Source organism: Theropithecus gelada, chromosome 12 (assembly GCF_003255815.1).
Source record: "Theropithecus gelada isolate Dixy chromosome 12, Tgel_1.0, whole genome shotgun sequence".
NCBI lineage: Eukaryota > Metazoa > Chordata > Mammalia > Primates > Cercopithecidae > Theropithecus > Theropithecus gelada.
In genome coordinates, this window is record NC_037680.1 from 12,661,494 (window position 1) to 12,675,991 (window position 14,498).

Here is a 14,498-nt window from a genome sequence, read left to right on the forward strand (position 1 = left end):
GGAACAGGCATACCGACCCTCGGGTACAGGAGACCCCAAAGCTACTTGGCGGGGGTGCTGAGGAGAGCTCTCTTTATGGGTCACTGCACCACACCACACTTCTCAGCTGGAAGATCACGAGCACTAGCATCCTCTCCAAGGGGCCTGGGGAAACTTCACCCAATTTCTCAACAGACCTAGCCTGTGAAGCAGAGACCCGCTTTCTCCAACTAGCTTCCATCAGGAGGCCGGCTGGGACGCCAGGTTACCCTTAGCTGGCTACAGACTGACTCATCCTAGCACGAGTAGCCCTGATCTTAACTCGCAAACCTCTGCCTACACCAGCAAATGCTTTGCTCCTGTGCGTACCAGGTCCACATACAACCTGGAAGGCAAAAAAGGGCTAAAATGCCCAAAACATCCTCTCACCCAAGCACATTGTGGGAAATGTGGTTCCTCCCCATCTGTGCTTGAGAATTATACAGTCCTCATTGCAGTATAATTCTGTTAAATGTTCATTTTTTAATAGAAGTGGGTTTCCATAAAGTATGTTTCTCATGCTAAGCTCTCATAGGCTAACCACCCTCATTTGAGGGCTCAGGGTGAGGTTTACGGGCTTATGAAAAAACGTGCAAAACTTGATGAAAGTACATTTCAGGTTACTTACTGCAAACCCAAAAGCAGAGGCGCTGTACCTCATAACGGAGACAGCTAAAAAGAAAGAAAATATTATTCAGAATATTTTAAAACCTCTCTCATTTTTGAGTATATTAATACATTACATGGCCTTTTAAACATCAGTGGGGAAATTCCAAGAGAATAAAACTAAAAATTAACTGTACGTGTAAAACCTAAGAATTTTTTTAAAATGAGGCGTGAACTGAAAAGATTCCCAGACTCTACCTGCAACAACTTCCCCTCACAGTGTTCTGAAACACCTGAGGGCCAATTTCCAAATACAATTGCTTAAACAGCTGTCAATCAAATGACTTCTGATACTTTGAGAATTTAGCAACTGGGAACTATATCAAATTTTCAAAGTAAAACTCCAACCACCCAAAACTGTTGCCATAATAAGGTGGTGTGTCTAAGGCATACACCACTGCTAAGATAGATGACAAAAAATCTGTGGGCACCAGAGTTTAAAATCCAATGTAGACACCAATAACAGTTGTTTAGAAAAGAGTGACAAATGATCTTAAACAACAGATGTCTACAAATAGAGATGTCTACAAATGTCAATGCCACAATTATAATTACAACACATTTTGATTTTTTTTTTCTTTTTTTTTTTTTTTTTAAGACAGTCTTGCTCTGTCACTCAAGTTGGAGTGCAGAGGTGCTATCTCGGCTCACTGCAACCTCCGCCTCCCTGGTTCAAGTGATTCTCCCGCCTCAGCCTCCCGAGTAGCTGGGACTACAGGCATCCACCACCACACCCAGCTATTTTTTGTATTTTCAGTAGAGACAGGGTTTTGCCATGTTGGCCAGGCTAGTTTCGAACTCCTGATCTCAGGTGATCTACCCGCCTCAGCCTCCCAAAGTGCTGGGATTACAGGTGTGAGCCACCACGCCCGGCCTTGATCCATATTTTTAAATTGGAGAACGTCAACTGGGTAGCACTTTTGCCTAATTCTGTTTTGTGCTAAAGCAATGACAGCTTCAAAGACGTCTCAATTTGACATAACAAAGGCAGATCTCCAGAAGAAAGTCATATTTAACAAGCATACATACACCTCCAACCAAGACTAAAGCCCTACACTAAGGGTCAGCAAAGCTGGCAGTGGCTTGTTCCCAGGCCTACGTTCTACAAGTGGTCACTGGCGCAGTAGGAGGTGTGGGTGGGAGGCACAGAGGCCAGCGCCTACATGGACTTCCATCAGCTCATCACAATGTCCCTTCTCTAGGACCTGCTCCTTGTCCTCTCCACAAGGTCCAGGGACAGTCCTCAGACAACGTGTTGTGCCTTGTGCCCTCCAGCTGTAAGGAGGGCGCCTGATCCACTATGAACCAGAGTTCATTTTCTGTGATTTAGGACTTGAGACTGAGAGAGTCTAGTTGGTCAATCTATGTGGTTAGAACAGCAACTTGTAAATGCTGGAGTTGCCATCAGCCACTGTTTGCCATAAAGACTGAGGAGCAGGAAGGCAAGCATGGGAAAGCCACAGCACCGGGGAGAGTGAACCACTGGTGTCCAAGCGTGTTTCCAGGCCCTTCCTGAAACTCAGCCATATTCAGGTGCTCAAACTGTGTGAGGCGGAATACAACCCATTAAATCTGCAACCACCTTTGTTTTTGACATGAGCTCCTCCAGGAGGCCCTGCTGTTGCTCTTCCTGGCACAGGGAGAAGGGCAGAGCCAGCTGTGCATGGTGACCCCAGCTGGAGTTTTCACAGGGCACACAGGTATGGTGCTGTAAAGGGGCACCGGCCCTTTCCGGAGAACATCAATTCCCCAGCCATGCTGACATGTGCAAAAAAAGGCAGCTGATCGCTGGCGGGACTGCTGTGAGCACCGAGGCGGCCTATAAAACACAGCTTGGCTCGCAGCACATGCTCCATAACTGTTAACTAAGCGTAACAAAATTTCACAGAAATAAGTCAAGGAGGATATCTTTTCTTTCCCTTTACAACCTGTTTTTAGAATATCTTAGCTGTGTGCTTTTTGTGGGTTGCTTCTTTATCAGCAGTGGAAACCTTTTTAATTCCAACTAACATCGTGCACAGATGCTCCAGATCTACAACAGAGAAAAGAAGGCTCAGTGCCTCATGCCTGGAATCCCAGCACTTTGGGAGGCCAAGGCGGGTGGATCACGAGGTCAAGAGATCGAGACCATCCTGGCCAACGTGGAGAAACCCCACCTCTACTAAAAATACAAAAAAATAAGCCAGATGTGGTGGTGCGCACCTGCAGTCTCAGCTACTCGGGAGGCTGAGGCAGGAGAATCACTTGAACCCGGGAGTCGGAGGTTGCGGTGAGCCGAGATCATGCTACTACCACACTCCAACTGGTGACAGAGTGAGACCCCACCTCAAAAAAAAAAAAAAAAAAAAAAGAGAGAAGAGCTGCCACTGGGCTCCCAGTCTGTCTCCACCTGCGCTCCTGGGGCTGAGCACCACGGAAAAGGAACAGCTAGAAAAGCACTCCCCGTGACTTGCTATGGCAGAAGAGCACCTGTCTCACCAGCAGTGAACCATGGCTTCAAAACAGATTTCAAGTGGACATTCACTTGACTATATTGAGAAAGACAAGAAATCTTGTCTTAGGAATCTGGAATCAAACAAAGGAGATGGCCACTAAATGGTAGGTGGGGTGTCCCCAACTCAACTGGAGTGTTGTGTCCATGATTTCCAACACTCTCAAAATTATGTGGGAAAGATCCACTTGTGAGAATTAAGCCTGCCACAGAATGGATGACCTAGAGCACAAGTGGAATATTAGTACTCTCTATCCCGTCTGCACCACGGAAAATATGAGCAAGACGGCTGCAAGTTAACCTAGAGTCCTTAACAGAGATGTGTTATTTACTTATAAATTGGCTCCATCTAATTTTCTTGATGAGCTGGAAAGGGAGAAATGCCAAAAATTGCATGGGGAATTGAGACTACTTTGAAGGGCCCTCCACACAGCCTTAGCTCTGACAGCTTCCTTTATGTGACCAACTCCCCAGCTCTTCCTACTAAATAACAGCAAATAGTCATTAGCACAGGATCCAAATGAAAGCGTTCAGATGGCCTTTCAGCAATTTCTGAAGAGTGTCAAGTAATAACTTCATTTTATTTGTTTCATAACTCACCGTGACACATCCCATTTTGAGATAAGAACAAACTCAATGGAAGGGTCAGAATGGTTTACACAGCATCCCACCCCCCAACTCCCATGGGGTTTTCACCAGGAAGTTTCCAACTTCCCTCATGCTAAGAATGAGGTTGGCTTGGAGGCAGGCCTGAGCCAGGATGATTACAAGGGAGAGATTACGTGGTAGAGGCACCTGGAGCTCCATGCACATGTGCTGAGTGTAGTGAAAAGCCACCACAGGGCCAACAAAGGCCGCAATGCCTTCAAGGCAGGTGCTTATTCAACAGTGGACAAGAAACAAGGGCCCTTCTGAACTCCAACAATTATGTTGCAAACTGGCAACACATCCACAAAGAGATGGGCAACCAGGCAGCTGTGGGACAGAGCTCTCCTGTGAAGTCTGCTCTTGGCCCCATGTGGTCAGAGTAGAAACACACTGCTATCTGATTAGGCAGCAGTTACACATCCAAAAAAATGCATGCTTAGGATGCAACTGGGCTCCTATCTCTTTCTCTGCTGGCTTTTTCTTTTTATTAATTTATTTTAAGACACAGAGTCCCTAAAATGTTCATAGGTAAAATGAAGATGTGTCATTTGGGGCCAGCCCAGCATGCAGTCCCCATCCCGTAAGAGCATCCTGATTCTCCTCTGGGAATGGCACCTGCCCTACCCTCAAAATAAGTGATTTGGGTGGGATGATCCTATTCCCATGCTAGTATATCCCATTACCTTGTCCCATGTCCAGAGTTAATGATTCGAAAATGGCACAATTCAATTTGAGCCGATGAGAACCTGTGCCAAGCTTTTTGCTGAAAATATTGGAAAGGGGATGTCTTCCTTCGAGGAGATTTTAGAGATAGGAGGATGAACACAGGAGCTACAGGCGGTGATTTTGACACAAGTGGGAGGAGACTGCCTGAGAATGAAGCCAACACAAGAAGAAAGTGGATACTAAAACACACATCAGACTCCCGAAGACAGACTGAACCTTTTAAATCAGTCCTGACTGTTCTATCCCTCTACTTCTCAAATACATTAGCCAACCATTTCCTTTGATTTGCTTAAGCCAGTTTGAGTTGAGTTTCTATCACTTTCAGCCATATGAGTCTTAATACAAGATATGTTGACCCAGTAATCCCATGCTCAAGAATGTATTTTAATGCATAAGAAATGGAAAAATACTTTAAGCACAAAAGGTTCATAATAGGTTCATGTGATTTATAACAGCAAAACATTAGATGTAACTAAATGTTCCATAGTAGGGTGATGATTGAGGTATGATTTATTCAAAGAATAGGCTATAGGTAGATATTTTAAAGCCTTTGCAAAGAGTACTGTTGCTGGCTTGGAGTGATGGCTCACACCTATAATCCCAGCACTTTGGGAGGCCAAGGCAGGAGGATCGCTTGAGGCCAGGAGTTTGAGACCAGATTGGGCAATATAGTGAAACCTCATTTCTACAAAAAATTTTAAAATTAGCTGAGCGTGGTAGCAGATACCTCTAGCCCCAGCTACTTAGGAGGCTGAGGTGGGAGGACTGCTTGAGCCCAGGAGGTGGAGGTTGCAATGAGCCAAGATCACACCACTGTAAGCCAGCCTAGGCAACAGAGGGAGATCCTGTCTCAAAATATTTTTTAGAAAAATTACTACTGCTTAATGTTTCTATTAGCATATTAGAAAGAACAATGGCATTGATAATAGACAGGTTGTATGTTGGGTCCTGCACTGGGTGCCACAGGAAAGGATGGGTCTGGAACAGGGGGAGTTCTAGCCAACACAGGTGCAAACTGAATGGGAAGATCAGAAGAGGCTTCACTGACAAGGGGACATGTACGTAAAGACTTAAGGAGATGGGGGAGTGAACTATGCTGCTTTTGTTACCTGGGCAAGAACCTGCCAGAGAAGAAGAGTCAGTAAAACACTCTGAGGTGGAAAACTTGGCATGTCTGAGGTCATTTTGGCTAAAGCCAAAGGAAGCAGGAGGAGAGTTATGAGAGAGAATTCGGGCAAGATACAAGATGAAGTATGTGCTACAACAACTAGCTTTACAGGTTGCATTGAAAACAACCAGAAAAAAATTCCCTCAAATGGTAACAGTGGTTAATCTTTAAAGGGTGAGAATATTTAAGTGGGTTTCTTTCCTTTCTACTGTGAACCCAAAAGTATCTGAGACAGAGATCATCAATTTAGAAAGTTTATTTTACCAATGTTAAGGACATGCCCGTGACACAGCCTCAGGAGGACCTGACCACAGGTGCCCAAGGTGGTCCAGGCACAGCTTGGTTTTATACATTTTAGGGAGACATGAGGCATCAATATGTGTAGGATATACATTGGTTCTGTCTGGAAAGGCAGGACAACTCGAGGTGGGGAGGGGGCTTCCAGGTCACAGGTAGAAAACAGACAAATGGCTGTATTTTTAAAAGTCTTTGATTAGCCTTTCACCGAATACACAGTTTCTACGTGAGCGGAAGGTAGAGGAACATCACTTACGCCTTCGCCCAGCTTGGTGAAAACAACAGGGCAGAGGAAGCAATTGGATATACATCTGTCTCAGGTGAACTGAGGGAGGGCTTGAGGTCTGTCTTGTGTCCACAAAGAATATCCTTGTGGGCAAATTGTGAGGGAGGTATGTAGCTTCTCGATCTTTGTAGCTATCTTATTTAGGAATAAAATGTGAGGCAGGTTTGCCAGACTGTGCCCAGCTTGACTTTTCCCTTTAGATTAGTCATTTGGGGGTCCTGAGATTTACTTTTTACATTTTCTACAACCACCGTATCATTTAAATCAGAAAAAGAAATCTATTTGTGGAAAAAGATCCAACTCACAAAAATATCACCAGAGGTCTAAAAGGGAGTAAGAGAAACCATATCTGTGATGCACATCGGAGACTAGGCTGCACTGTGAGTTCACAAATGCTCTAACAGGGCAGCACATGACCATATGTGTCTTTATTACATTTCAGTTTCTGAATCCGTCTTTCTAGGTCAAATCACCTACATGAGTGGTTCGTTAATGGCCCAAAAAGTTCATGGAAGTGCAGTGGCGGACCAAGAAAGCCAACACGTGGAGCATGAGCAGAATGTCACTCCCAGTCTGAGGGACCTCCTGCCTCCCGGGATGCTGCGTGTCACACACACTACTTTCATTTATGTGTCAAAGGGGTAATAACAGCTACTCTCCCAGAAGCACACACACAACAGAAGTCTTAAATAAATATTTATACAAGTCTGGTTAAAAGACCAGACCTTCTTTAAGTCACACACCAGGCCAGAAAGCATATCATCTGGAAATTCAAAATCAAATATAAAGACAGCTGGAAAATGGACAGGACCCAGGCAACCCATTGTTAGGGCAAGGCTAAATGCAAATCGTGCAGCTGAATCAGCAGCAGGCTTTGAGGGAGGGTTCTGGACAGTAGAGACAAAATACCTCGGAAATGCACAAAGAGGTAAGGGTGCCAGCAAGGCAACAGAGGATCAGTGCAGACAGCCCCTCCACAACCTTAAACAAAGAATGCCATTTCAATCGCTGGCTAGGTTTGCAGCAAAAGTGAGGACCCATCTGTCATTCTCTCCAAAGTCACACAATAATTATCTTGAGCCTTAGCACTCTTTAGCAATGCCCCCAGGCCCCATAACACCTCCAAGTTGTAAAATTATGTGACTGTAAGTTTCGTTAATAAATCAATCCTACTTTAATTGGACAGCCTCTATTACACAGAGGCCTGGCAACAACCTCACCTATGTAATTAACTCAAATGGAGAACCATCTTTCCATCATCCACCATAAATACATACACACATACAGAAATTTGGACCCCTCTTAGTTCCACCTCTTCTGCTGCCTAACAAGAAAACATAATAATGAAAACACCAATAATCTGGATCTTTGGATTCTCTCAAAACACTGAGATCTGCCCATCCTGGGCTGTCCCTTTCTCCCAGTGGTGCCAATGCTGCGTTCAGATGAGGCATGTGCTCTGGGGTGCCCCACCTCTCCTGCAACATCACAGCCAGTCTGCCTCACTCTCCTCTTCCACCTGCCTGGCCCCTGTGGCATCTAGTTGGCCCCGTAATGCTTCAGTATGGGACCTCACATGTAGGGCATGAGCAACCTGCCATGTCCAGCAAAGTACCTGCTACATATTCATTGTGCTGCACGGACTGACTTTCAATGTTTTCTACTGGAAGGTCTGGCTCTCAGCAAATGTACCATGGCCAGGTTCTCAAAACCAAAACCATTCTTTGAGAGTTCTTTGACTTCTACAGACAGCGCTGAGAACCATTATTAGCCTTAGGCAGGCCACAGGCACTGCCCTCCCACCCGCCGGGGCTCTGCCTGTCTGTGGAAAGCAAGTGTTTGTTAGGAAAGCAACTGTTTGTCTCAGGCAAATCCTTGCCAAGACGTCAGGGATGATCACGGGTCTCTCTCACATGACCAAGGGGTGGCTACATACAAACAGGTACTATACAACCCCCACCCCCAATCCCACACCCACAATAACCTACAAAACCCACAAGAATGGGCTTGAAGAGGTTAGAAAATATTGCCCTCGAGCTGCTGCTACGGGGGTAGGGAGTGCCATTTACTAGTGTTCTGGGCCACTTGGCAATGAAAAGTCACTTGCGCTCCAATTTCTAACAGGAAGCAGCCACTCATTCGTCCCTCCATGCCCCTGCCCCTACCCAGCCATCCTCAACACGCAGCCCAGGTACTCGAACACATCGGCCTCCATGGAAAGGCCACGGTCCTTAGGATGGAGGAAGCCTCTGTTCTCGGACCTCCTCTTCTGTGGGCCACGCCTGCTTACTCCACACTCCAGCCACATGGGGCTCCTCGGTGACCTCCCCACAGCCAGGCCACGGCTCTTCCTTCTGCCAGGAACAAACTTACTCCAGGGGTCTGCCTGGCCTGCTCCCTCCCCTCCTTCAGGTTAGGGCTGTTCTGGCCACCACATTTAGTGATGAAACCTGCCCTCACTCCCTATCTGAGCTCTGTCACCCACCTCTACATTTTCTTGGTCTGAAGAACATCTCATCTACATTATCTTATGGATTTATTTACGTTTCAATTGCCCCACCCTACTCCCACCTATTAGAATATAAACACCACAAAGGCAAAAGCTTTGACTGTTCCCTGATGTATCCTGAATGCCGAGATCAGTACCCGAACACGTAGAAAACTTTCAGATGGATTCATTAACACCTTCCCCTTAGCTCCAGCATGCAGCAAACAGAGCCTTCAGGGAGAAGGCAGACAGGACCAAGGGCTCAAAACACCGGGAGGCCCAGCGGCGCTACCCAGAAGCCCTTCCCTGAGCTAATGAAGCCACAGCTGGCACTTTCAGGGGCATAATGGAGAAACCAGCCTCTAAATGGACCACTCTTTTAGGGAGAGCTTGAAGCATCTGCAAACGGCAAAGATCTAGGACGAAGGAAAAAGTAAGGGTAGCCCCGGACCCAGAAAGCCAAGAGCCAACACAGAATAGTATAACAGGAAAAAAATCCAAATAAAAACAACGCAAGGAAACTCTAGCATGGACCAGGGCACCCTCATTCCCTCTACCACATACCACCAGACTAGCTCTGCTCCAGTTAGCATAACATGAAATGCACATGACCCCCGTTCCAAAGCAGGGATCGGCATTCCTGGGACATGGGCAGGATGCCTGCCACTCAACAGGGAGAGACCTGGGTTTCAAGAAGCTGTCAGAGGTCTCACACACAGGAGTCACCAACTCAGAGACAAAAAGACAAGACCCAGCTTTTAATGGCAAAACTTCCTCAACACCACAGCACACTTTCACTTTGCTTCCTCTTTAATCTGGGAATAAAGAGGAGGAACATCCCTTGAAGCCACAGTTACCCAACTTTTATGAGCATTTATGGGCCGTCTCCGATGGAGTACACAGCCCCTCAACTTGTTAGCACATTTGCTCCGCAGACCTCACATGCCAGAACCAACAGTAGCAACAAGTTTCTTGCTAAACATCACTCACACTTTCCTAACACTTGCTCTTATACCTCCTGGTGCCAGGGTTGCCCACAATGCCAGCACAGCTATCAAGTAAGCCTGTGGGAGGTAGGTCTGGCCAGGAGTCCTCAGACCACACTCAACGTATGTCCTGCAACCCACGCTGCCAGACTAACATGAGTAGCCACGCTCACCAATCGCTCTTTCATTCAATCAACAAGTGCTTATTGAGCACCCAGTATATCTCCAACACTATTCTGCTGAGCTGGGGATACAGCAGTTACTTGCCCAACAATTTGATAAAACATACCTTTTAAAGCCCTAAGTTTCCCTTAGTCATAGAATGCAGCTCCTTTAGCCTAGTAAGTAAAGCATTCATTGGATAAACAGAGATGGGGATAAAATGTATAGAACAGAACTTTCGCATTTTATCTTCTCTCGTCTTCTATGTTAAACACCTGTGAGGTTGCTGGGAGTTTGAAGCTTGTTTCTAGGTAAATTCATTTTCAGTCCATTCTTTTTACCTTGGCTTGGTGTCTTTCTGGGTCCCAAAGCTCCCTGCCTCTGACTGCCTTGCTTTTATAAAACACAGAAATGATCCTTGCCTTCTCCCAAGCAGCACATAAAAGCCTGAAGTCAAGGGTTGTATCATATTTGTCTCTACCCTCAGGGCCTGTGTGCTCAAGCACAAGCACATTGTCAGTGCTCAAAAAATTCTTGTTAAACTGAATAAGACTGAAAGAATCTCTCACCCCCAATTACGATTTCTGGTTTTCATTTAATGTGTGACAGTTAATTCAGACCAGAACCAAAAGCTAACACTACCGGCAAGAAACGCTAGCAAGGGCGTGGATATTGTCACCCAAGGTCATCCTTGCCAGGCCACTGCGATGGCCCTTGGTCTGCACTGCTGATTCCAAACACATTGAACCTCTTTGGTTTGAAAAGTCGCTTAAGAAACATTTTAAAGAACGGAACATACTGTGAGGAAGAAAAATACACTGAATAAGAGTCCAGAGATTTGGCTTAAAGAAACTATGCTGAACAAACACCAACTCATTTGATCTGAATCAAAGTCATTAGAAGATTAACATGATCACTCAGAGAATAAAAGTTAAACATGGTGAAATACAGCCCTTTTGTCCTCTCTCCTCACTACTCTGCTCCATAAAACCCAAACCAACAAGAAACATGAAAAAACTAGAAAAAGAATAAAATGATCAAAGAAACCAGAAAATGCCAACCCCCAATTACCTAAGTTATAAAGAGAATCTACAAAATGCATTAAAATTTAGACCATGCTAGGAGAAGATGCTGACAGCTGATAACATATCTCAATCAAATCTTGGGCAGAGCTTAGACTTTTCCACAATTAGATGGCACAGTCATCAGTAGCCCAAACAATTGTCCCTTATATGCAATGGCAAGCTGGGAGCTGAGCTCCAGCATCCAACCCTGGACACTTTCCTGATACTCTATACACTAGAGAGCAAAGGCATGAACCAAAGGAGTGCTTGCTCAGACAGACACTGATACAAGAATCAGACACCATCATTTCATCAACAAGGGGAGCCAAGGCTCCACTGCCAGCCAGGCAGTCTTCTCTTACATTCAAGGCAGGAAGATGTTCCCCAAGGTTGATCACTGAGATCAGGTACCCCGAGAATAAGCACTCAAATTAAAGCTGCCCACTGCTCCCTTCACGCCTGGTTCTCCACAAAGTCACAATTATTAAAGCAGTGAGGCACTGGCAAACTGGCAGACAGAACAAGGGAACAAGAAAGAATTAAGAAGTGAATTCAGCAAGGCCACCACACATTAAGTGAATATACAAATTCCAGTTATTTCTATACTTGCCACAAACAGGAAGGAAATGTAATTTTTAAAAGGCTCTATTCAAAATAGCAAAATTATCAAATACCTAGGAAAAAACTAATGAAACTAAAAAAATATGCAAGACTTCTACCTAGAAAAGCAATGAAATATTTTAGGAGAAATTAAAGATAACTATTAAATATATGAAGAAACATACCATGTTTGTGGATTGGAAGCCTCACTATGGCCAATCAAAATCCTAGCAGGTGGCAAGAGAATTGATAAGAAGAAGCCAAAGTTCATGTGGAAAGTGAAAAGAATGAGGAATAGCCAAGACAGGCCAGGCACGGTGGCTCACGACTGTAATCCCAGCACTTTGGGAGGCCAAGGCGGATGGATCACCTGAGGTCAGGAGTTCGGGACCAGCCTGACCAATATGGTGAAACCCCACCTCTACTAAAAATACAAAAAAACTTAGCCAGTCGTGTGGTGGCGGGTGTCTGTAGTCCCAGCTACTCGGGAGGCTGAGGCAGGAGAATCGCTTGAACCCAGAGGCAGAGGTTGCAGTGAGCTAAGATCACGGCACCACACTCCAGCCTGGGCGACAAAGTGAGACTCCACTGCGGGGAGGGGGGAAAAAAAAAGAATAGTCAAGACAATCCTTAACAAGCAGAACCAAAAAACCTGGAAGACAGTCACTACCAGATGTGAAGATTTCAAAGCTACAGTAAATAAAATAATATTAGCATAAGGATAAACAAAGATCACAAAGCAAAAGATCCACACACATATGGTTACTAGATTTATACATTTCAAAAGTACCCCTAAAATACATGGGGGAAACAAAGTTCTTTTCAATCAATGGTGCTGGGCCAGTTGGACATCCATATGAAATGACTGAATTATGACCCTACCTCACTCCATACAGAGAAAGCCGTGGATGAGCTGTAGATATGAAAGTGTAAGGTTAACATAGGAGAGATCTGAAATGGAATGCTGTCAGGGAGTTTCATCATCTTGGGGAAAGGTAAAGATTTTTTTAAACAAGACATAAATGCATTCATCATAAGGGAAATGACTCGTAAACTGAACTACATTAAAGACCCCCTTCAAAGAGCACAACAGCAAGCCATCGAGTTTGTTGAGAAGATATTTATACAGCATAACTACCAGGGGACTTGTATCCAGAATACAGACTCATAAATCACTAAGAAAGAGGAAAAACAACCCAATAGAAAAATGGGCGAAAGACTTAACAAGCTTCATGAAAGATGATACACAAATGACCAATAAACATATGAAAATATACTCTACTTATTAGTAACCAGGGACAATAAAATTAAAACCACAGATGCCGCTACATACGCAAAATGTGGCTCAAAAATAAAAAAGCTGACAATTTCAAACATCGGTGGGGATGCAATACAACGCAGCTCTCAAGAACTGCTGGTGGAAGTGTAAAACGGTACAAATACTTTCCAAAACTGGCAGCCTGTCTCTATAAAAGCTGATCAGGTCAGGTGCGGTGGTTCATGCCTGTAATCCTAGCACTTTGGGAGGCTGAGGCAGGCAGATCACATGAGGCCAGGAGTTTGAGACCAGCCTGGGCAACATAGTGAAACTCCATCTCTACTAAAAGTACAAAAATTAGCCGGGTGTGGTGGCACATGCCTGTAATCCCAGCTAGTCAGGTGGCTGAGGCACACGAATCGACTGAACCCAGGAGACAGAGGTTATAGTGATCCGAAATCAGGACATTGCACTCCAGCCTGGTTGACAGAGCAAGACTGCCTCAAAAAACAAAAAACAAACAAACAAAAAAAAAAAAGCAAAAAAAGTGATCTTAATCCATGACTCAGCCATTCCATCCCTAGATGTATACTCAACAGAAATACATATGTATGGCTGGTGCAGGAGCTACACCTGTAATCCCAGCACTTTGGGAGGCCAAGGCAGGTGGATGACCTCAGATCAGGAGTTCAAGACCAGCCTGGCCAAATGGTGAAACCTTGTCTCTACTGAAAATACAAAAATTAGCCAGGTGTGGTGGCAGGAGCCTGTAATCCCAGCTACACAGGAGGCTGAGGCAGGAAAATCACTTCAACCTGGGAGGCAGAGGTTGCAGTGAGCCAAGATTGGGCCACTGCACTCCAGCCTGAGTGACTGAGGGCAAGACTCCATCTCCAAAAAATAAAAAATAAAAATAAAAAAAACACATACATACATACATACATACATACATGTGGATACTTGAAGATGCTTACAAAATGTTCACAGCAGCATTATTCCTAAATGCCAAAACTGGAAACAGCACAAACATTGGTCAACAATAGAAATGGATAAATTGGTGGTATATTCATCTAATGAAATACTATATAACAATGACAATACCTGAATTACAGCTAATCACAACTACACGTATGCATCTCAGCAAAGGCAAACATAAAAGTACTCATTGGATAATCTATGTATGATCTGGTTTGTATAAAGTCCAAAAATAGACAAAGCAAATCCATTGTGGTAGAATTCAGGCTGGTGGTCACCTCCTGGGCAGGGAGTGGTGACAAAGAGGGGGCATGAACAGGTCTTCTCAGGTGGGAAGATGAGTGTGAGTGGTGGCTACACAGTTATGTTCACTTTGTGAAACTTCATTAAACTATGGGATTTTCATCAATGACGCTTCTGTATGTCTATTATACTTCAATTTTTAAAAGAATACTTGCAAATCAGTCAATTTTTTAAAAGCCCAAGAGCCTAAAAGATAAGGCAAGAAAGCACCTTGAACATGCAATTTTAGAAAAGGAATTTAAAATAACTGATAAACATACAGTAGCAAAACTGAATAAACAAGAAGATAATAAAGATCAGTACCATTTCTACCTTTTACAATGGCAGATATAAAAGGATTTGCTCACACCTGTAATTCCAGC

At 44.6% G+C, this 14,498-nt stretch overlaps 1 protein-coding gene across 1 annotated transcript in view; it reads right to left on the minus strand.

The window, feature by feature from the left end:
- The window catches only part of TMEM163 (transmembrane protein 163), a 261,536-nt gene that overhangs the window by 96,504 nt on the left and 150,534 nt on the right, over positions 1-14,498 (minus strand). The window contains exon 3 of the mRNA XM_025404662.1: positions 647-690. Coding sequence (XP_025260447.1) covers positions 647-690 — 44 coding nt within the window. The remainder of the gene's footprint in view (positions 1-646; positions 691-14,498) is intronic.